Consider the following 22,133-nt stretch of genomic DNA (forward strand, 5'->3'; position numbering starts at 1 on the left):
CTGCCATTTTCCATGATATGATGCACCAAGAGATAGAGGTATATGTGGACGACGTGATCATCAAGTCCAGGACCCAGGATGACCATGTTCGGGACTTGAGAAAATTCTTTGAGCGGCTATGTAAATATGATTTGAAGCTAAACCCAGCCAAGTGTGCATTTGGGGTACCGTTTGACAAACTCTTGGGATTCATAGTCAGTCGAAGGGGCATCGAGTTAGACCCAACAAAGATAAAGTCCATTCGAGATTTGCCTCTTACAAGAACCAAGAAAGATGTTATGAGCTTGCTGGGAAGATTGAACTACGTCAACCGATTCATTGCCTAGTTGACGTCCACATGTGAACCCATTTTCAAGCTATTAAAGAAAGATGCAGCAATTAAATGGATAGACGAGTGCCAAAAAGCCTTTGACAAAATCAAAAAATATCTGTCGAACCCGCCAGTTTTTGTCCCAGCTGAACTAGGAAGGCCCCTGTTCTTGTATTTGACAGTCTTGGAGAATTCTTTTGGATGTGTCCTCGGGTAACATGACGTGACCGGGAGGAAAGAACAAGCAATATACTATTTGAGAAAAAGTTCACAAGTTACGAAGCCAAATATACCCTATTGGAAAGGACTTGTTGCGCTCTGACCTGGGTAGCTCAAAAGCTGAGGCATTACTTGTTGGCCTACACCACTTATCTCATCACTAGGTTGGACCCTTTAAAGTACATATTCCAGAAACCAATGCCCACGTGAAGGTTAGCAAAATGGCAGATCCTGCTCATTGAATTTGACATAGTTTATGTCACCCGCACGGCAATGAAAGCCCAGGCTTTAGTGGATCATTTGGCTGAAAACTCGGTTGACGATGAATACCAACCTTTGAGCACCTACTTCTCGGATGAAGAGGTGAATTCAGTTGAGGCAATATCCGAAGATACCAATGCGTGGAAAATGTTCTTTGATGGAGCTGTGAATGCAAATGGTGTTGGAATTGGGGCAATCTTGATCTCACCTACCGGTCAGCATTATCCAGCCACAGCCCAGCTTTGGTTTTTCTGCACAAATAACACTGTTGAGTATGAAGCCTGCATTATGGGTATGAACATGGCGATTGACCAAGATGTTGAAGAATTGTTAATCATGGGAGATTCAGATCTGATTATCCGACAAGCCCAAGGAGAATGGGAGACTTGAGATGTCAAACTTATTCCCTACAGGCGACATGTGGAAGATCTTAGCAAGCGATTCAAGTCAATAGAGTTCAGGTACATACCTCGTTGTCACAATGAGCTAGCGTATGCACTTGCTACTTTAGCCTCGATGCTGCCATACCCAGGCAATGCCCACATTGATTCATTAGAAGTCCAAATTTGGGAAAGGCACGGTTATTGTAATACGGTTGAGGCGGAACCAAATACCCGACCATGGTATCATGACATCAAAAGATTTCTAAAAACTAAGGAATACCCCAAGCAAGCCAGTGGAGACCAACAGAGAACCATTAGATGGCACACAAGTGGTTTCTTCCTGAGTGGTGATGTCTTGTACAAAGGGACTCCGGATCTCAGCTTGTTAAGATGTATTGACGCCAAAGAGGCCGAAAGAATCATGTATGAAGTGCACGCAGGAGTGTGTGGACACCACATGAATGGGTATGTTTTGGCAAAGAAAATCCTTCGAGCGGGATATTACTGGATAACTATGGAAAAAGACGGCTTCAGCTTCGTCCAGAAATGTCATCAATGTCAGGTGCACGGTGACTTGATTCATGCACCACCTACAGAACTGCATCCTATGTCAACACCTTGGCTATTTGTTGCCTGGGGCATGGACGTCATTGGGCCGATTGAGCCAAAAGCTTCAAATGGACATAGATTCATATTGGTCGCTATCGACTACTTCAAAAAGTGGGTTGAAGCAATTACTCTCAAGTCTGTCACCAAGAAAGCTGTAGTAGACTTCGTGAATTCCAACCTCATCTGCCGTTTTGGTATTGTTGCAACTATCATTACAGATAATGCTGCAAATTTGAATAGTCATTTAATGAGGGAGATATGTGAACAATTCAAGATAACGCATAAGAACTCTACTCCTTATCGTCCCAAAGCCAATGGTTCCGTCGAAGCAGCAAACAAGAACATCAATAAGATTTTGAGAAAGATGAGTCAAAGTTCTAGGCAGTGGCATGATAAGTTGCCTTTTGCACTGTTGGGGTATCACACAACTGTGCGCACATCGGTCAGAGCAACCCCGTACCTTTTGGTTTATGGAACTGAAGCCGTAATACCCGCGGAAGTTGAAATCCCTTCTCTCCGTATCATTGTTGAAGCTAAAATTGAAGACAGTGAGTGGGTCAAAACCCGTTTGGAACAGTTAACCCTGATCGATGAAAAACGGATGGCCGCAGTCTGCCACAGGCAGTTTTATCAACAAAGAATGGCCCGTGCCTACAACAAGAAAGTGCGACCTAGAAACTTTTAAGTGGGGTAACTCGTTTTAAGGCGTATTCTACCCCATCATCAAGAAGCAAAAGCAAAATTTGCTCCTAATTGGAAAGGTCCATACATTATCAGAAAATTGTTGCCAAAAAGGGCATTGTATTTGGGAGACATTGAAGGAAATGACCGTGAAACAGTTGTAAATGCAGATGCAGTCAAAAGGTACTATGTCTAATCCTTCTGCAGCAATAGCATTATCCGATTGGGATGACGAAGGCTTTCATTCTCGCTACCCCAAACACTCCAATCTTTTGCTAACCCTTTGAGCCGGCTACCTTTCTTTCATTACCTTCTTTGGAACTCGAAGACCTTTGTAACAAAAAAAAAAGAAAAGAAAAATAAACAAAAACAAAATGTTTCCCTGAACTACGTTTGACTTGATTCCGAAAGGATACGTAGGCAGCCTCTCTCTGGGGTTCAGTCATACCAAAACAAAAATCCAATTTCCCCCAAAAAATAAGACTGGGGCAGATGTTATAATGGTTCGGCGATGATCCCGCCTGAACGGTTCCAAAGATGTAATTTGATTCGAATCCTTTTTTACCCAAACCTTGTTTAAGTCCTTCCGATCAATCGGCAAAAGTTGTTCAAAATCAGAGAATGCAGTTTGTTTGGATCTGGTGCAATCAAGATGAGAGAAATAAAATGAGAGAGTCTTATTGGTGAAAACCTACGGCACCGTAAGGCGATGGTGAGCAGAGAAACTGAAAAACGAGAGTCTTGTTAGTGAAAACTCGTAAAGAGCACTATAAGGCGACGGTGAGAAGAGAAATGAGAGAGATCGATTGGCGAAAACCCAAAAAGGGAGCCGTTGATCGAAAAGAAGAAGACCCTCACCACCATTGGCACTGAAAGAATCCTGGCAAGGTTTCTCGGTTTTAAAACATAGCCGCAATGGGTTTATGATGAGTTAGATAGTTGTGCAGATCAGGCATCCAGTCTAATAAGCATGTCATGTCTATTGAAGTCTGCACACATCCCAGATAAGTCCTTCTTTCCTCCCCGAAAAGGACACTTCTCCTTAAATTCACTTTCTTGTCCTTTGTTTACTTTTCTTTGAATCCCTTTCGGTCTAACTCTGTTATGAAACTAATACAAAGAAAAGGTGGCAAGATTGATATTTACAAGGTTCTTCTTAATAAAGACAAGTCCAAAGAAAAGTACCCAGCCTCAGCGGGTGCATCAAGTCGATCCCGACTGGCCATGATGGCCGATGCTCCGAAATCAGAATTATTGAAAATGAAAATGAATCCAAAGTCAAAAGCCCCTAGAGGAAGAATAAGGTGAAAAAGCCAAAAGCCCCACACGGTTGAACCGTCAGCTGGAAGGTTTGGAAAGTTGAGTTCCTTGGTCTTAGGAGAGAGATCAATCCTCAGAAAAGCCAGCGAACTGCAGAGGTCATCACCAAAAGAGTTGGGCCCAGATCAAGTGATGAAAAACAATCAAGGCCACAAAACCAACCACCGTTTCAAACTAACAATTGTTATTTGTTTGAAAAATTGAAACAGGTGCAGTCCAAAGCAACCGTGTAGGAAGCAGGTGCAATCAAAAAGGAAAAAGAAATGCGCAAGTGCTAGAAACAGCTTTGCGGCAATAATCAATCCGAAAGGGAAGTCTCTTCCAAATTCTTTCCTGCATTTTTACTCATTCTCCTGAAACTTGAAAAAAAGAAAAAAAAAAGAGAAGAAGAAAATTCAAAATCACGGTGGCATAGGGTCCCATTCCCAAGTCGATGCCATCATAACCTGGTAATTTTTTCCCACATAGGGTCCCAGTCCCTAGTCACTGCCAGCATAACCTGTTAGTCTTTTTTCAGTATAGGGTTCCACTCCCTAGTTGATCCTCGGCATAATCCGTGGGCCTCCCCGGCATGACCCTAGGACTTTTTTCTTTTCCGATATAACCTGATGAACTTTTCCGGCATAACCCGTGGACCTCCCCGGCATAACTCGAGAACCGTTTTCTTTTTCGACATAACCTGATGACCATTCCCGGCATAACCCATGGAACTCCCCGGTATAACCCGAGGACCTTTTTCTCTTTTCCAGCATAACCCGATGACCCATTTCTTTTTTCCGGCATAACCCGATGACTTTCCCGACATAACCCATGGACCTCCCCAGCATAAGCCGAGGACATTTTTTTTCTTTTCCGGCATAACCCGATGACCATTCCCGGCATAACCCGTGGACCTCCCCAGCATAACCCGAGGACCATTTTTTCTCTTTTTCGGCATAACCCGATGACCATTCCCGGCATAACCCGAGGACCTTTTTCTTTTTTCCAGCATAACCCGATAACTTTCCTGGCATAACCCGCGGACCTCCCCGGCATAACCACATGACCGTTTCTTTTTTTCCAGCATAACCCGATGACTTTCCCAGCATAACCCGTGGACTCCCCGACATAACCCGAGGACCCTTTCCGGCATAACCCGTGGACCTTTTTTCTCTTTTTCGGCATAATCCAATGACCTCCCCGGCATAACCCGATGACCTTTTTCTTTCACGGCATAACCCGATGACCTCCTCGGCATAACCCGATGACCTTTTTCTTTCCCGGCATAACCCGGTCATCTTTCCAGCATAACCTGGAAATCTTCCCAATTTAGGGCTTCACTCCCTATTCCCAATACATAATCCTAATTTTTATTTCTTTCAATGAAGAAATAGTTTAGATTTTTTGTTGCAAATAACTCATGAAATTTTCCTAGTGAAAACTAGGACAGAAAAATTTCTTCGTTTGTTTGTTTTGGTGTCTGAGCAGGTTTGACCTCGAGGCACATGATTCGAGATGACCAAAAGAATGAGTCTCAGTCCAGAATAAAGATAAAAAGAAAAAGAACAAAAGAAGTGAATTTAAAAGGTTGAAACGGAGAAAGATGCGGACTGCCCAAGATATGATTGAAATCACAGGCTTCGCATGTCCGGACTTGATCCAAAGTTGAAGAAAGAACCAGCACCTATAGTTGACGAGCATCAAGATTCAGATCGGAGTCCACAGCAAGAACCAGCTAAGACTCAAGATCAAGCTTCAAGAGATTTATAGATAGGAATCTTGTAACTCATAGTTGATAGTCTTAATTAGCTTAGCTTTTTATTTTCCATTTTGGTGTAATAATGAGTTCAGCAAGCAGTAGCAGCAGCAGAAACAGTGAAATCACAGCTTCCCTGTAGTCCCAGCTACCAAAACTTCCAGAACTACACTGACTTGATTCCTTTATAGCCAAGGATATGTAGGCAACCTTTGAAGCAAGGTTCAGTCAGACTCTTTTCAAAAATGCTTCCCATGGATTTTCAAATAGGTAAAAATCCCTTATAATTGCTCATTTTATCTTTGCCCGAAAACCCTTCGTGTCTCCGAGCAAAGAGGGGCAGCTGTGAGCACGCGATTTTTGCCTCACATGAATTACTCCTACAAAATTCCAAAAATTAGATTTTTTCTTATAATTATTTGTTATTTTAAAAATTGTAGAATTTTTCTGATTGTTTGCATTTGGTGTGCATGTTTAATTTTGTTTAATTCATAAAAACACAAAAATACATTGAATTTACATTTAGAATTTAATTTTACATTTTTTTAGATTAACTAGTAAATTAGTTTGTTTTACAAAAATGGAAAAAATCACAAAAAATAACTTGTTTTGCATTTTAAATTTTTAGCTTTGAATTTTGGTAGTTTTCTTTTAATTTGGTATTTAATTATTTGTGGTAATTGTTATTTAGAGATAAATAATTTAATTTAGTAGGATAATTTGTATTAGGAATTAATTTAGATTTTATTTTTAATTTTGAAAAGAAAAGAGTTTTTAAAATAAATGAAAAAAAAAAGAAAAGAAGTGAAAGAATCAGATTTTTGGGCTAATTTCATTAAATTCCCAAGGCCAATTGATTTATTCCCTGAAACCCGACTAAATCCATTTGACCCATAGCCCAAACCTGTTCCAAAACCGGTCCAATCCCCACATAAACCAAACGACGCCGTTTTAGGTCCTTCAATCCCAGCCTTTGATCTCCCCAGATCGAACGGCTTGGGAACTGGTTGCTCAATAATATAAAAGTGTCCGAATCTGTACCCCCCCAAACCCGTCTCTCTCATTTCCCTACTCTTCAAAGACCCAAACGGAACCCTAGAGCCGCCCCATTTTCCATTGCCTTTTAGCTAGCGGCGCCACCACCAAATCGGCCCAAATCCACACCACAGAACCCCCTTCACCTCCGCTTCCCCAATCCCTAACTCTTTTCCCTCGAATCTGTCCCAAATTCCTTGAATCTTAAATCGAAAGTTTGAACCCTAAAATCCCAAAAATCATCCAAATTGAGATTTCGTTGAAGATTTAAGTCTAGTTTGACTTTATTCGTGTGTTCTTGATAAGAACACACGATTAATATCAAATTGGGACGAAAATTAGAGGATTTCAAGACTCACCTTCCGTTCCCTATTGTCCAAGTTTTTTTAGGTGTTTCCCCTTTTCTTTTGTTTAATATTTTCCTCATTTCTCTTTCATTTTTTATCATCTGTTTCTTTCTGTTCTTCTGAATTCTTTTTCATTTTTTTAGTTCTTCAGGGTAATGTTCTTTATGCATGTTGGTATTAATTTGTTTTAATTAGCATGATTCCATTTTTTGCATTATATTTGTTCGAATTTCATTTTTTTTGTTGTTTCTATTTTTCCTTTGTGCGCAAGACTTCATAAGTCTTTATGACTCAGTAGGTCATTTAGGCCGATAAGTTCTGTTTGTTGATTTTGAATTGTGGTTTGTATGAATTCAATTGGACTTGGACCCTAAAAATTTGAAGCCCAAGACCCGGATTTACAGAGCCATAACGTTTTGAATTGGGCCAATTTGACCCATATCTGTTTGGCTTCAGGGGTAAAAACAGGGTCCTTAAGGGGTAGTTTAGGGATTTAGGCTAGGGAATATATCTTTAACTAAATAGGAAGCTGCCTAGAACGTGCCTTTAGGATTAATGTGAAAATCTGATTTTAAAATTAAGGGTATGTGAGCAATAATGAGAATTCAAAAAGGTATTAAGTGCAAAAAACTGATTTCTTTATGCTGCCCTAAAGACTTGCTTATAAAGGTATCCTTTCTTCATTAGCAAGGCAGATTTGAGAGAAAAAAATCCTAAAAAACTGAAACGGCTAAGTCTTGATAAAACTCTGAAACAACACTGAATTTCCTGCATTTCTTGGTTGAAAACTGCTCAAAATTTAGCTTGGTTTCTGGTTTTCTGATCTTCCTTGTTAGCTAGAAGTTCTGAAAAAGGTTCACAGTCTTGTATTTGGATGAAGATGGTTTGAGTATTGGTTTTTTGAAAGTCTGGTTTGAGCTGTTTGTTGAGGTACTGTTCCATTACTGGGCTCTAAGTTGATTTCTGCTGCTGCTGTCTACTGATTCCTCACTTCTTTTGTTTCCTTTCTTATTTCCAGGTATTTCTCACCTCCTTGACATGTGAAATGGTGGAACACAAAGTAATTTGCCTGAGTTTGAAATATAGAAAGCATCAGTTTATTAAATGTCTGTTTTCCTACATTTCTGAAAATCATCAAACTCTATAGTTAGTTTTGTTTTACTTGTTGTTTGCTAATTTCTATTTTAGTTTTAGGTTCGTTTTTTGTAATATTGGACAAATCATGGGCTTTAGCCATTTGGTCAGCATGAATTCGAATTAGGTGTTGTGTAAATGGACTGTTAAGGCTATTGCAATGAAAGATTCAGTCGATTTTCTTTGGGTTTTGGACTTTTGTTTAGTTTCTGCTGAGATCATTGTTGTTTTAACATTGATTTCTATTTGAATTTGTTAAAATGCCAAGTACTGGTTTGTAAGCATGTACTGATTTACCCATGTTATGCTTTGTAAGCATGCTTAGTTTTGAGATTAAGGTTTAGATTCATATTTATTTATTGGATAATTCCATAGGATTTCATTTGTCAATTATACATATTGAATAGAAGTTTTATGTAAACATGGAATCTTTTAATTGTCTTTTGAAACTAGTTGAAGACTGATTCAAGCCTGATTTCCACATGATTGTTTGATTTGGAAGCTTTTAAATTTAGAATGTTTATCTAGTTGCTCTGTGCTTGAACAGTTAAAATTCAGAAGCAAAAAAAAATGTTAGTTTATTCTCATGTTTCATGTAGTCTTAGATGATTGGCATTTAGTTGAATTTGAGCAATTGTTGGTTTTGAAAGTTGGGCCTAAAGCTGGCCCAGTTAATGAGAGCTCAACCCCAGACTCGAGGGTGTGACGCTATGCCTTTGGGCATCCTTTCCCTCCTTATACTTGGGCTCATTTTGGGCCCAAATCTGAGAGCATTCACAATTGGGACTTGGACCTGCTTCGTCTTTGTTGAGCCCGGTTTTCCAGTTAATTGTTTGTGATGGCCCAAGCCACTTGTTAAATAATTGAATTTCTTTCTTTTAACACAAGCCCTTTTATCTCAAAGTGTAGTTGGCAGTCAGGTATCCATCTGGAGAAAAGGAAAACATTTCAGATTACAATTCAAGGGGGCAACAAAGGGATTTCACCGGGAGAAAACAAATCAACAAGGCAACAAGAACAACGAGAGCAAGTTTGAGGGTATAGATAGGATTTTGTAATGCATAGATCATAGTCTAGTCTAGATTCTTTTATTTTTATCATGGTGTAATAAGGGGATGCAGTATGTAGTAGTAGCAGCAGCAACAACAGTGATATCACAGCTTCATGGTAGTCCCAGCTACCAAAACTTCCTGAACTACACTGACCTGATTCCTTTTTAGCCAAGAATATGTAGGCAACCTCGGAAGCAGGGTGCGGTCAAATCTTTCAAAAAATGCTTCCCACGGAGTATTAAAACGGGCAAAAATCGCTCGTATCCGCTCACTTTATCTTTGCACGAAACCTCTTCGTGTTTTCGGTCAAAGCGGGGCAGCTGCGAGCACGTGATTTTTGCCCTATATAAATTACTCCCATAAATTCAAAACAAAATAATTTCTTTCAGTTTTTGCAATTTTGTGGATTTTCGTGGCATTTTTTGTTAATTATTTGCATTTTGTTTGTGCTTTTTAATTAGTGAAAAATACAAAACAAATATGTTGCATTTGCATTAAGGATTTAATTCTACATTTTAGGATTAATTAACAAATTAGTTGTTTTATAAAAATGGAAAAAATCACAAAACAATAGTTTATTTTTTGCTTTTTAATTTTAATCTTGATTTTCGGTAATTTTTTCCTTGAATTTGGTTTTTAATTAGTTGTAGTAATTATTATTTAGAGTTAGTTAATTTAGTTTGATAGGATAATTTGGTTTGGGATTAGTTTAGGTTTTATTTTTATTTTTTTTTAATTTTGGAAAAAAAGAAGAAAATTTGAAATTGAAAAAAAAAAAAGAAAAGGGTTGTGAATTGGGCTAATCAATTGAATTTTCCCCCCAAGCCCAAACATTTCCCCCGAAACCCGGCCCAAAACCTGCCCCTAATGCCCGGTCTCCCCCCAAAACATAAATGACGTCGTTCCGTGAAAGAAAGTTTTGGACCGTCGAGTTGTTCTAATCCAACGACGAGGAATTATTTTGGGCCGTCGAGTTGTTCCCTCAAATCGTAGCCCAGCACGTCGATTAGTTGTAGTAATTATTATTTATAGTTAGTTAATTTAGTTTGATAGGATAATTTGGTTTGGGATTTAGTTTAGGTTTTATTTTTAATTTTGAAAAAAAAAGAAGAAGAAAATCTAAAATTGAAAAAAAAGAAAAGGGTTGTGAATTGGGCTTATCAATTGAATTTTCCCCCCAGGCCCAAACATTTCCCCCGATACCCGGCCCAAAACCTGCCCCTAATGCCCGCCCCCCCCAAAACCTAAACGACGTCGTTGCGTGAAAGAAAGATCTAAGCTATCGAGTTGTTCTAATCCAACGACGGGGAAGTGGGGAGGGCTTAATATTTAAGTGTCCTAATCTCACTACCCCCCAAACCCCGTCTCTCATCTCCCTCACTCCTCTCACAAACCACCCTAAGAAACCCTAGCGCCGCCCTCATATTCCTGCCGCTTTAGCCCGGCGGCGCCACCTCTGTTCACCGCCAGAATAACACCCTATGACCACCAAGACCCCCTCATTCCAAATCTCTGATTGGTTTTTCTCAAATCACAGCCCAACTCGTCGAATCTTGAATCTAGTTCAAGCCCTAAAATTCCAAACCAACTCAAATTCAAGATCTCAGTGGGATTTGGGTCTAGTTCGACGTTATTTATGTGTTCTTTACAAGAACACATGATTAATGTCAAACTTATCCGGAAAATTCTAAAGATTCGAAGTTCTCGCACTTCTTACGGGCCGAGTTATTTGTTTTCAACTTCTGTGTTTGATTTTCATGTGAGTTCTTTTCCATCTTCCTATTTTCCTATTGTGCATGTTTTGATTTTTATTTCTCTTTTCTTCTTTGTTTCTCCGATACTCCAATTCTTTTGCATGTTTTTCGTCTTAAGTTAATTAGTGTTTCTGAACTTGAAGACTAGTTTAATTGGTTTGCCCGTGCTACTTGGGCCCCTGACATTTTTAGGACAAAGAGTCTGTGACTCGGTTTAGTCCCCTTCCCCCAGGTATTGTTTTTTTCTCTCTTTCTTCAAGTTCTTCTGTGAAACCTCGAGTCAAATTGGGCTCAAAAGAAAAGGTCTAGCCCATGATTGGTAGACTTAGACCCACTAAATGAACCTGGGTCAACTTGGCCCATGTTTTGGCCAGGTTGTCTGAAGTAAAAACAGGATGCTTAGGGGGTAAATTGGGGAATATAGGTAGGGGAATCTTATATAACTGAACTAGGAAGCTTCCTAGAAGCTGGGGTGGGGGCTATTTTGAAATTCTGAGGTTTACACTAGGGATTTCTAAGCTAAAAAGAAAATTTCAGAAGGTTTTAAGTGCAACTTTGAACTCTTTGAGGCTGCCCTAGTGCCTTACCTATAAAGTCATCCTAACTTGACTCTCAAGTCAAGGAAAAAATATATATAGAAAAAAACAGAAAATTAGGGTCGATTGAAAAAAAAACATTGTTCCATTGAATTCCCAGTTTTGGTCTTTGAAAATTTTCAAATACTGAAACATTTTCTGACTCTATGAGATAAAAATGGTTTAAATCTAGTTTTTGAAAGTTCTAGGTTGAGTTCTGTTGCCTGGTTACCGTTCCATTGGGTTGTAAATCAATTTTTCTGGTTTCATTTGCTGAAATTGGGTTGTGTTGTTGCTGCTGTCGATTTCTGCTGTTTCTGTTCTGATTTCAACTCAGTTTCTCTTTTTGTTTTGCTGCTTGTTACGAGGTATCTTCCAAACCATTGTCAACCAGTGATTAGGAACATGTACTTCGAGCTGAAGCCTGACTAAATACAAGTTATTGAATTTCCTTTCATTGACTTCTTCTATGTCTTTAAATGTTCTGTAATAGACTCTGTACTATGCATGGTAGCTCGATTATCTTATGTCATTGGTATGCTGTAAAAATAAACTTGTGCTCTTTAAGAGTTTGGGGTGTTGATTTTTCTTCTTCTTTTGATTCAAGTGAATGGTGTTAATTTCCTAGATTTCGTTACTGTCAATATTGAGAAAGAGTTAAGTGAGTTTAAGTTCAAGTTTGTTTGTAAATTTAGCTTAGAATTGAATTCAAACATGAATATTTGGGTAGCTGAAGTCGAGCATGTGTTTTTAGTAGCCTTTGAAACTACTTTGTGTCCCAATTTACTGTGTAGGGATGAGGGTTAACAGGTTTATTGTTGTTGCAAATGGTAGTTTATTGATTGGAATAGACTCGATATCAAGTCTTGATCTTCAGCCTTGATTGTACAAGGTTTGTGTTCACTAAGCCTTGGATTCTGGGCTATGTGCAAAGAAGAACAGTGTGCCAATGCTATCTAGGCTTATGTTTTGAGCCCAGCAACGTGTTTAATTGTTGTTGCTGGTTTCACTTTTCCACAGCAGATTTGGCCTAAATTGTGAGAAATTAGCATCCAGAATTCTGTCTAATCAGTTCATGTCCATATTGTTAAAATCCAAAAGTAAGAAAAAATGTTATTTCAAGCTTTGTTTCAGATAGTTTCGATTGATTTGGGATTAATTAACTTTTGTACCAAATTGTTTGATCCCATTAGCCCAATTGAATGAAAGGTTCCAAGTAACTTAGACTGCCCTTTTCGCCCGTCTATTCACTGGGGCGGGCTTCGATATGTGAGCCCGATTTTCTTCGTAGTGGCATTTGCGTAAACAAAGGTTCCGAGTTATATTTTGTTGAAGTTAATTAAGCTCTCCTTGATTTGAGGCGCGCCATATTAGATAATGTAAATAGTTTATGGCCCTCATGAGTTAGTTTAGAAACCTTTTGGGGCTAGAATAAATCGGGATGTGCCATGCCAAACAAAATCTCAAAATGCGTGGCCCTCGCTTAATTAACTTTAATCCTATAGAAATCGAGGCATGCCATTTAACAAACTTTTCATGGCCATCGCAAAGTTGCAAGCGCGTAGTCGCATTAGGTGCGTTATTCTAATAATTACTTTCCTAAACTCGGGTGCGCATTTATGTGACCCAAATCCAAATCTTAAAACGTTGACTATAATGTGTTTAGGATTGCGGGTGCATTTCATGTGGCACGATCCAAAGGCACGTTTTAAACGATATTCAATCTTCTTTAGAATTAATTAAAAGCGGTTAAAAGTTAAAATTTGCACATAGGTTCATAATTGTTTAAAATCAGATAGTTAATCCAAATATGATAGTTGAACGACCGTGCTAGAACCACGGAACTCGAGAATACGTAACACCTTCTCCCGGGTTAACAGAATTCCTTACCTGGATTTTTGGTTCGCGGACTGTAATACAGAGTCAATCTTTTTCTCGACTCGAGATTTAAACCGATGACTTGGGACACCATAAATTATCCCAAGTGGCGACTCTGAATATTTAAATAATCCCGTTTTGATTGTCACTTTAAGTTGATAAAAACTCCCATATACACCCTTCTCGGGGTGTAGGTAAAAAAGAGGTGTGACAGCTCTGGCGACTCTTCTAGGGACCGAACCCAGAATCTTTGGTTCAGGGTTCAGAATTCGAGCTTAGATGAATTCTTGTATTTGGTTTTATCCATTATCTGATTTTATTACATATTTTGGGCCTGATTTGCAAAATGTTGCTTTTACCGCTTTGATATTATCTGAACTGTATTTAAACTTCTACGAAACCCTTCTCTTCTCATCTTCGGGGATGTGCTCGCTGTTTGAGACTCCCTATTCTGTTAGTGTCATACCTTGAAATAAGAAAGAGGCTCGGACAAGTTACTAAGCCGGATGACCTTTTGGTTTACGGTACGTAGCCCCCTCCTCGGCTCGAGTTGTCCGTTCGGGTACACAGTCTAGTACACATACCCAGGTTTTGAACTTAGAATAACACAGCCTCATGCCAGATCCTTAGTAGGCACGTTTGTTCGCTTCATGTGCATTTGACTTTGGAGGCTCAACACAGGGGTTGGGTCTGTCTAGGACAGGTGTACCCGAAATGTAAAGACCATTATGATGCATTTTACTTGCTACTTGCGCATTTATTTGCTTCGGATTTGCATGTTGACCGGCTTACAAGGAAAACTTAGATGGTTGAGAGGGATAAGTGTCTGTTTTGAATAACCAATGTCCCAAAACATACCGAAACTCTGCCGAAATTTTGAAAAAAAGAGAATTTTGTAGTTTTCAAAGAAAAGAAAAAAAAAGGAAAATCTTTGTGTTTTAGAAAGGAAAAATAGTTGGTTTTATTTTGACAAATTTGCCCGAACTACGCCAGTTTGATTCTCACCGGATGTGAGATACGTAGGCAACCCCCATCGGGTCTAACTTTCCTTTTGCAAATTAGCCCGAAAAGAACAAAAATCTTATTTTATTTATTTTTATTTAAAAAATAAGTAGGGTGATGCCATTATTGTCAAAAATAGCCGAATGTCCCCAAAAGAACGCCGGAAGGCTGTTTTTGCAAAAACAACCACCTTCGGTCCTTTTCAAATTTTTAGCCGGTTAGGGAGCATAGCCTTAAAATCTTTCCTTGGAAATGCTGAAAGGCCGTATTTGCAAAGCTGGGTTTTTACTTTTGAAATAAAAATTTTGAAAAATGTCAGCTTTGTTTTTGAGTCAATTGAATCGTGATTTTTTTTAACCACCCTAATAAATGTGCAGAATGAGCACGAGTCAGAATTTGCCAATAACAGTCTTGAACAAGATCCCTTTGGAATTGCATATGTGGTGGGATGATTTGGGTAAATCGGGACAAGACATGGTCAATCTATACCTGGGAGGCCTCACTGGGTTGCTGAAGATTTATCCTAGGGGAGACATCATAATGGCGTTGGTTACATTCTGGGACCCGGCCCACAACGTATTTCACTTCTCAGATTTTGAACTTACCCCAACATTGGAAGAAATAGCCGGATATATTGGGGGTCCCAAAGTTCCTCTGAGACACCAGTACCTGATAACTCCAAGGGCCGTAGCCGTACACAGGTTCCTAGACTCTTTGAAAAAAAGCACGGGGTTCCACAACCCAGACTTGGCAGCCGGTTTTTGTACTTTGCAGTTTATATACAACAGATATGGTCATATAGGGGGTTCAACAAGCCGGAAAACAAAATCTCCAGCAAAGGAAACTGCCATAAGTGGGAAGAACACATGTGTTTTGCATTTATGGTGGTCTTTTTAGGACTTTTGGTGTTTCCTAGAAAAGATGGGAATATTGACATATGAGTAGCCGGGGTTGTCAGAACTTTTCTCACTCAGGCCAACAACACCCTCTCACCCGTGATAGTAGCTGAAATCTTCCGCGCTCTCACAGCCTGTAAAGCTGGGGGAGACCTTTTTGAGGGGTGCATCGTGTTGTTGCAGATGTGGATGATCAAACACTTATGCCATCGTCCTCAATTTATGAGTTATGGGTCGATAGAGAAAACATGCATAAAAGAATTTTACATGAGGGTTGACGGGATCAGCTTGCCAGAGGGGGTCACAGAGTGGGTAGCACGCCTCCGTTCCATCACTGCAAACCAAATAGAGTGGACATTTGGATGGCTGCCTGTGGATGAGGTCATATACATGCCGGCCACCGGGCCTCATTTCCTCTTGATGGGACTCAGGAGTATCCAGCCTTATGCACCATATCGGGTTTTGAGGCAACTGGGGAGATGCCAGATAGTTCTGAGAGATGAAGATCTTAGTGCTCAAGTAGTCGATATCAGACTTAACGGTCAGTTTCATTAAGCAGCAGTCCGCCAAATTTGGAGCAAATGTCAATACTTAACAGCCAATACCTGTGTACGTGATCGATCCAAAGGTGAGGTTTCACTAGGGTACCTTGCTTGGTATAGAAGAGAAATTGAGTTTGGGAGGCCGTCCAAAAGACCCCATCTTCAGGAATTCGTCGAGGCGTCACAAGAACAATGGTCTTGGTTGGCTAAAGAGAATGAGTACAGGGCCACAATAGGAAGGTTGGAAAAACAAGTCAAAGAACTTCAATTCGAGAATAGCTTGCAAGCAGCGGCAGACGAAGGTGAAAAGAAAAAGCTAGCCAAAGAAAATGAGGCCCTTCGAGCCCAAATTCAAAAAATGAAAATAGAGGCAGAGAACCCCGCCCGAAGAGCCAAAGATGAAAAACTCATAAATAACCTGAGGCAAAAAGTGAGTGACTATAGTTTTGATTTGAACAAAATAGAAAGTGAACTAGCCAGAGTTCGAAAGCAATTTGCTAAAAACGCAGATGAACGAGCACGCCTGGTTAAGCAGTTGAAAGAAAAGTACGACAAAGAGGTCGCAGGATTAAAGAATAGGGTCATCACCACAGAAAACAAAATGATCAAGCAGGCGAAAGACTTCAGGGTTGAAAGGGAACATTGTTATACAGCATTGGCACAATTAGAAATAGATTTGCAACAACTTCAGGAGCAGAATCATGTGGCTGTGCAAACTTTGGAAGCCAGGGCCCAGTAGATCGGGCGTTTGTTACAAGAAAAAGGTGTCATAATAGAGCGAATTAGAAACATCGCCGATTACATTGTTGTGAAGTGCCAAGTCTGTGAGGATATGACTCGCACCACCTTCTTCATGGCAGTGATGATATTTGTTAAACAGATAATGAGTGACTTGGACCGACTTCAAAGGGATCTTGCATATAGGCCTGCGGAGAGACCGAATTATTTCCCGCGGGCACCAGGAGCATTAATGTATTCATGATTTTTCATTTGAGTCTGTATTTTCTTTTCCGCTAGAGTCTGTCAATTGATTTGAGTCTGTATTTTTCTTTCTGCTGGAGTCTGTCAATCGTTTTCGAGTCTGTATTTTCTTTTGTTGGAATATGATAGTTTATTTTTGGAGCTGTATTTCATGTTTTCATCAGCGTCTGTTAGTTTCCTCTAGAGTCTGTTAGTTTTGAGTCTTCGTAATCAAAGCATTTGCTTTTTATGAAAATTGAAAATCCCAAAATGTTTTATTATTTACTTTCATACTTATCCCCCAGAACTACGCTCGGTCTGATTCATGCAGGGTCATGATACGTAGGAAATCTCCATAGGATTCGACCACAACCAAAAGAAAAAATAATAAAACAAAAAGAGAGAGGAAAACAAGAGAGAAAAAGAAAAGAAAAGAGAGAAGAATGAGAAAACGAAGAGAAAGAAACAATGGCAAAAAAGAGGGAAACGAGAGGATGAAAACAAAGAAAAGAAAAGGCCAGAATGAAGAGAGAGAAAAGGCGGAAAAGAAAAATTGCGAATGGAAATAAGGAAAAGTCGGGATAACGCAAGCAACCGATCAAATGCATAATAGAAACGGTTAACTGCTTAGGTGCATTCACTCCCCACAATGTGTGGTTACCAATTTGTTAAAGCCCTAACCTCTAACAAGGTTGTTTTTGATTTACTGAGTTCAGGCAGGTGGTTAGTTGATTGGCATTCTGGCAACTAACTCATACAACACCTGATCAAAAGACAAGCGGAACATGGCCAACCAAGAATTGGAGGCAAGTGTTGTCAACTCGTCAAAAGAGGTAGAAGAATTGGATGTTAATGCGATGAAGGAAGAGATGTATAAGTTAAAGCAGCAAATGGCTGAAATGTACCAAGCTTAGGCAAAGGGGCATCCACAACCGGTTTATCCCGCCAACCATGCGTATATTCCACCATCGTCCCAAACTCAGGATCCTCCCACTATGAACTCATCTACAACCTTTCCCCTCTACCAACAATGCTATGGCACCACTTCCCACACTTCTCAAGCTCCACCACCCAAACAAGTCCCATACCCTCCTCCACCAGTCACTCCCATTTTTGTGGCACCTCCACCTACTGTATTACACCGATCTTCCAGTAAGCCTCTGTTCCAAACTCACGACAACCAATATTATCCCCCTGAACCCGCCTTCAAAGTTCCGGAACCATATTCTTACACCCCTCATCTTGATTTCCCGGCAGAGACCGAGAAGACACCCAAATATCCTGAGCATGAGGAGATGATCAGAAAGGTCAAAAGCTTAGAACAATCGTTCAGAGATATGAGGGGGCTGGGAGGTCAAGTAAGTGTGGCCTATAAGGATTTATGTCTGTTCCCAGATGTTCAGTTACCAGCAGGTTTCAAGATGCCCATGTTTGATCTGTATGATGGGCATGGTGACCCAGTAGCACACTTAAGAGGATTTTGTAGCAAGATCAGAGGGGAAGGCGGAAGAGATGAATTACTGATGACATATTTCAGCCAAAGTCTGAGTGAATCGGCATTAGAATGGTATACCCGACAAGATCACAACAATTGGTACACATGGGACGATTTGGCCCAAGCCTTCGCCTGCCATTTTCAGTACAATCTTGAAATTATCCCAGACCGTCTGTCATTGACAAGGATTGAGAAAAAGCTCGGTGAGAGTTTCAGGGAATATGGATTCCGTTGGAGGGAGCAAGCAGTGAGGGTTGACCCTCCGATGAAAGAAAGTGAGATGGTTGATTATTTCTAACAGGCTTTGGAGCCCACTTATTTTGGTCACTTGGTGTTAGCAGTGGGTAAGTCCTTTAATGAGGTTGTAAAAATGGGAGGCATGGTTGAGGAGGGACTCAAGTCCAACAAGATCATGAGTTATTCCGCAATCAAAGAGACTACCCAAGCCATTCAAAACGGTACTGGGGGTGTACTCGGGAAGAAGAAGAAAGAGGATGTTGCGACAATCGAGTCAGGAGCTTGGGTCGGGTCTAGGGGCCCTCACGTTACTACAACCAGCCTCGACCCTATCCCTAAACTTACCCCCACACTCCATATAGCCCACCACAACACTACTACCCACTGCCAGATCCCTATTTTTCCATCCACCACGCACAAACCTATACCCAACCTCCCGCTCACGCACAATGGCATGCACCAGCTCCACAAAACCCATACCCAGCTCCACAAAATACCTATCCACCCTCAAGAGCCTATAGAAATCCCCCTGGAATAGGTTTTCGGCCAAATCAAGCCTTCAAGAATGAGAGGTTGCAAAAGTAGAAGACTTTCACTCCATTGGGAGAATCATATACCAATCTATTCGACAAACTGAGACAATTGGGTATGTTGAATCTGATCGAGGCTAAACTGCCAAATCCCCCTCCCAGAAATCTTGACCGCTCGATGAGTTGTGAGTATTGTTCAGGGGCCCCGGGTCATGACACAGAGAAATGCTAGAAATTGAAAACAACTATTCAAGAGCTCATTGATACTAATCGGATTGAGGTCCAAGCCCCGGAGGAACCCAGTATCAATCAAAACCCGTTGCCGGCCCATCATGAGACAAATATGATTGAGATAGTTCATAAGGGAGAGGAGCCTAAGAAGCCTTCGCAAACTATCATGATGATTCGGGCTAGTGAAGCCAAGCTGTTTGAAAAGTCAACAAGTGAGAAGTCTGTGATCAAGTTGAACAGGGCAAATAATGAACCATCTGTGGGGGTCAAGAAGGGGTCCTTAAGTGACGTTGCAGGAAAACATGAAAGAGCAAAAGTGGTTGTGCCAGAAGTGACAAACAAGCCTGTGTAATTGTGAAGGGTGCCCGCACAGATCCTGTTATTATCAAACCGGTAACTCAATTACCGATAGTCAACAGTAAGGAAGCCCCATGGAATTATGAACGAGTGATAGTGACTTACAAAGGGAGAGAGGTTAAAGAAGAAGTTTGTGAGACACATAGTTTGACTCGATCGGGGAGATGCTTTGCCCCCGAAGAGTTGAGAAAAGGTAAGATCTCCAAAGATAACCCAGTGTTGGTGAAGAAAGCTGTGATCGAAGAAGAAGCAGAGGAATTCTTGAGAAAGATGAAAGTGCAGGACTATTACATTGTGGAGCAGTTAAGGAAGACACCGGCTTAGATCTCGTTATTATCATTATTGATCCATTCAGACGAGCACCGTCGGGTTTTGATGAAGATCTTGAATGAGGCCCATGTTCCTGAAAAAATCTCAGTAAACCACTTGGAAAAGATAGCTAACAAGATATTTGAGGTAAACAGAGTCACTTTTTCTGATGATGAATTGCCCATGGAGGGTACTGAGCACAATAGAGCCCTCTATCTGACGGTGAAATGCGAAGATTCCGTGGTTACTCGGGTATTGGTTGACAATGGTTCCAGCGCTAACATTTTCCCCCTCTCCACTCTGAACAAGTTGAAGGTGGACGATGATAGAATTCACAAGAACAACATTTGTGTTCGGGGGTTGGACGGCGGGGGCAAAGATTCAGTGGGTAATATAATACTAGAGTTAACCATAGGGCCCGTTGAGTTCACTATGGAATTTCAAGTGTTGTATGTGGCAGTATCTTATAATTTTTTGCTGGGGTGCCCCTGGATTTATGCTGCCAAAGCGGTTTCGTCTACTTTGCATCAAATGGTCAAGTTTGAATGGGATAGACAAGAAATTGTTGTGCACAGTGAAGATAATTTGTGTGTTCCCAGTGATGCCATTGTTCCATTCATAAAGTTTGAAGATGACAAGGGGCCATGGGTGTATCAGGTTTTTGACACAGTATGGTAGAGAAAGTTCCAGAAGGGAAGTGCGTTCCAACTCCCAGGGTAGCTGCTGCATTAGTCATGGTAGCTGTTGAAATGTTGAAAAATAGTTTTGTACCGGGCAAGGGTTTGGGTGCATCCCTACAAGGTATCGTACAGCCAGTTTCTCTTCCTAAAAATTTGGATACATTTGGTCTGGGGTTCAAGCCCACAATCGCAGAAGTGAGGAGAGCCAGAAAAATGAAACAGAGAGCATGGGCCCTTCCAAAGCCAGTCCCGCGTCTTTCCAGATCATTTGTCAGGTCTGGTACCAGAAAGCGCCCAGTGATGACGGTTCCCAGTTCGGTGGTTGATATGGATCGAGATTTGATGGAAAAGTTAGAGAGGATATTCGACGAAGTGAACATGGTGGAAGCTGGAGAGGGTTCTAGCAAGGCGGATGTGCAATTTGTTGGGCCCAGTGCAAAGATTAATAATTGGGAAGCTACTCCTCTCCCCACCAGGAAGGAGTTTTGGTAGTTTGCTTTGATTTTCTTTCAGTTTATCTGGATTATTCCAGGTTTGTAATTCAGATTCTATGTTCCATCCATTTGGATGTATAAGCCTTGTTATCTTTAATTTCAATGAAATGCAATTTCCCCTTTTCTCCCTTCCTGATAGTTTTATTTTTGTTTTTCTTTTCTTCCTTGTACAGTTCTTTTTATGCCGGCTTCAATGATATGACATGCATGAGGAATCTCCGGCCCAGTCTTAAAAGCCAATCTAATTCTGAAATAGTAATTCAAGAAATAGAATGTGATGTTGAATTGGAATATGACGAGGATGAAACCTTTGAAGAGATTAGTCAAGAATTAAGCCATTTTGAATAAAAACCCAAGCCTAACCTGAGTAATACAAAACCAATCAATTTAGGGGACCAAGATAATGTCCGGGAAATTAAAATAAGTATCCATCTTGAACCACAACTCAGAGAGGAGATAATTACAGCACTGTTCGAGTATAAAGATGTTTTTGCATGGTCCTATGACGACATGCCAGGTCTAAGCACTGACTTGGTGGTTCACAAATTGCCCACTGACCCGGCATGACCTCCTGTCAAGTAGAAGCTGAGGAAATTTAAAACTGATGTGAGTGTAAAGATCAAGGAAGAGGTCACCAAGCAGTTCGATGCAAAGGTCGTTCGGGTCACTCGGTATCCCACTTGGTTAGTCAATGTAGTGCCTATGCCGAAAAAGGATGGCAAGACCAGGGTGTGTGTTGATTATCGAGATCTTAACAAGGCAAGTCCCAAGGATAACTTCCCACTGTCGAACATCTATATATTGATCGATAATTGTGCCAAACATGAGATTGGTTCTTTTGTGGATTGTTATGCGGGCTACCATCAGATCTTAATGGATGAGGAGGACGCAGAAAAGACAACATTTATCACGCCATGGGGAACGTACTGTTATCGGGTCATGCCATTCGGTCTGAAAAATGCTGGGGCAACCTACATGAGGGTAATGACGACCATATTCCACGACATGATACACAGGGAGATAGAGGTTTATGTAGATGATGTGATTGTAAAGTCCAGAAAGCAGTCTGACCATGTCAGAGATCTGAGAAAGTTCTTCCAAAGGCTT

At 40.6% G+C, this 22,133-nt stretch overlaps 1 protein-coding gene across 1 annotated transcript; it reads left to right on the forward strand.

The window, feature by feature from the left end:
* The first annotated feature begins 802 nt into the window (after positions 1 to 802).
* Positions 803 to 12,298, forward strand: LOC138879681 (uncharacterized). Its single transcript, XM_070159304.1, has 6 exons — positions 803 to 1,119; positions 1,204 to 2,042; positions 11,609 to 11,783; positions 11,909 to 11,925; positions 12,044 to 12,100; positions 12,210 to 12,298. Exons 1-6 carry the CDS (start codon positions 803 to 805, stop codon positions 12,296 to 12,298), a joined length of 1,494 nt encoding a protein of 497 aa, XP_070015405.1.
* The last annotated feature ends 9,835 nt before the right edge of the window (positions 12,299 to 22,133 follow it).

The sequence above is a fragment of the Nicotiana sylvestris genome, chromosome 10 (genome assembly GCF_000393655.2).
Source record: "Nicotiana sylvestris chromosome 10, ASM39365v2, whole genome shotgun sequence".
Taxonomy (NCBI): domain Eukaryota; kingdom Viridiplantae; phylum Streptophyta; class Magnoliopsida; order Solanales; family Solanaceae; genus Nicotiana; species Nicotiana sylvestris.

What these genes read in the sequence shown, in the direction of transcription:
- LOC138879681 (XM_070159304.1), top strand. Translation starts at nt 803, where the DNA reads ATGAAAGCCCAGGCTTTAGTGGATCATTTGGCTGAAAACTCGGTTGAC. An exon ending in TCATTTAATGAGGGAGATAT is followed by an intron (nt 2,043 to 11,608) that starts GTGAACAATTCA and finishes GTTTAAATCTAG; the next exon opens with TTTTTGAAAGTTCTAGGTTG. An exon ending in GTTTAAGTTCAAGTTTGTTT is followed by an intron (nt 12,101 to 12,209) that starts GTAAATTTAGCT and finishes TTTACTGTGTAG; the next exon opens with GGATGAGGGTTAACAGGTTT.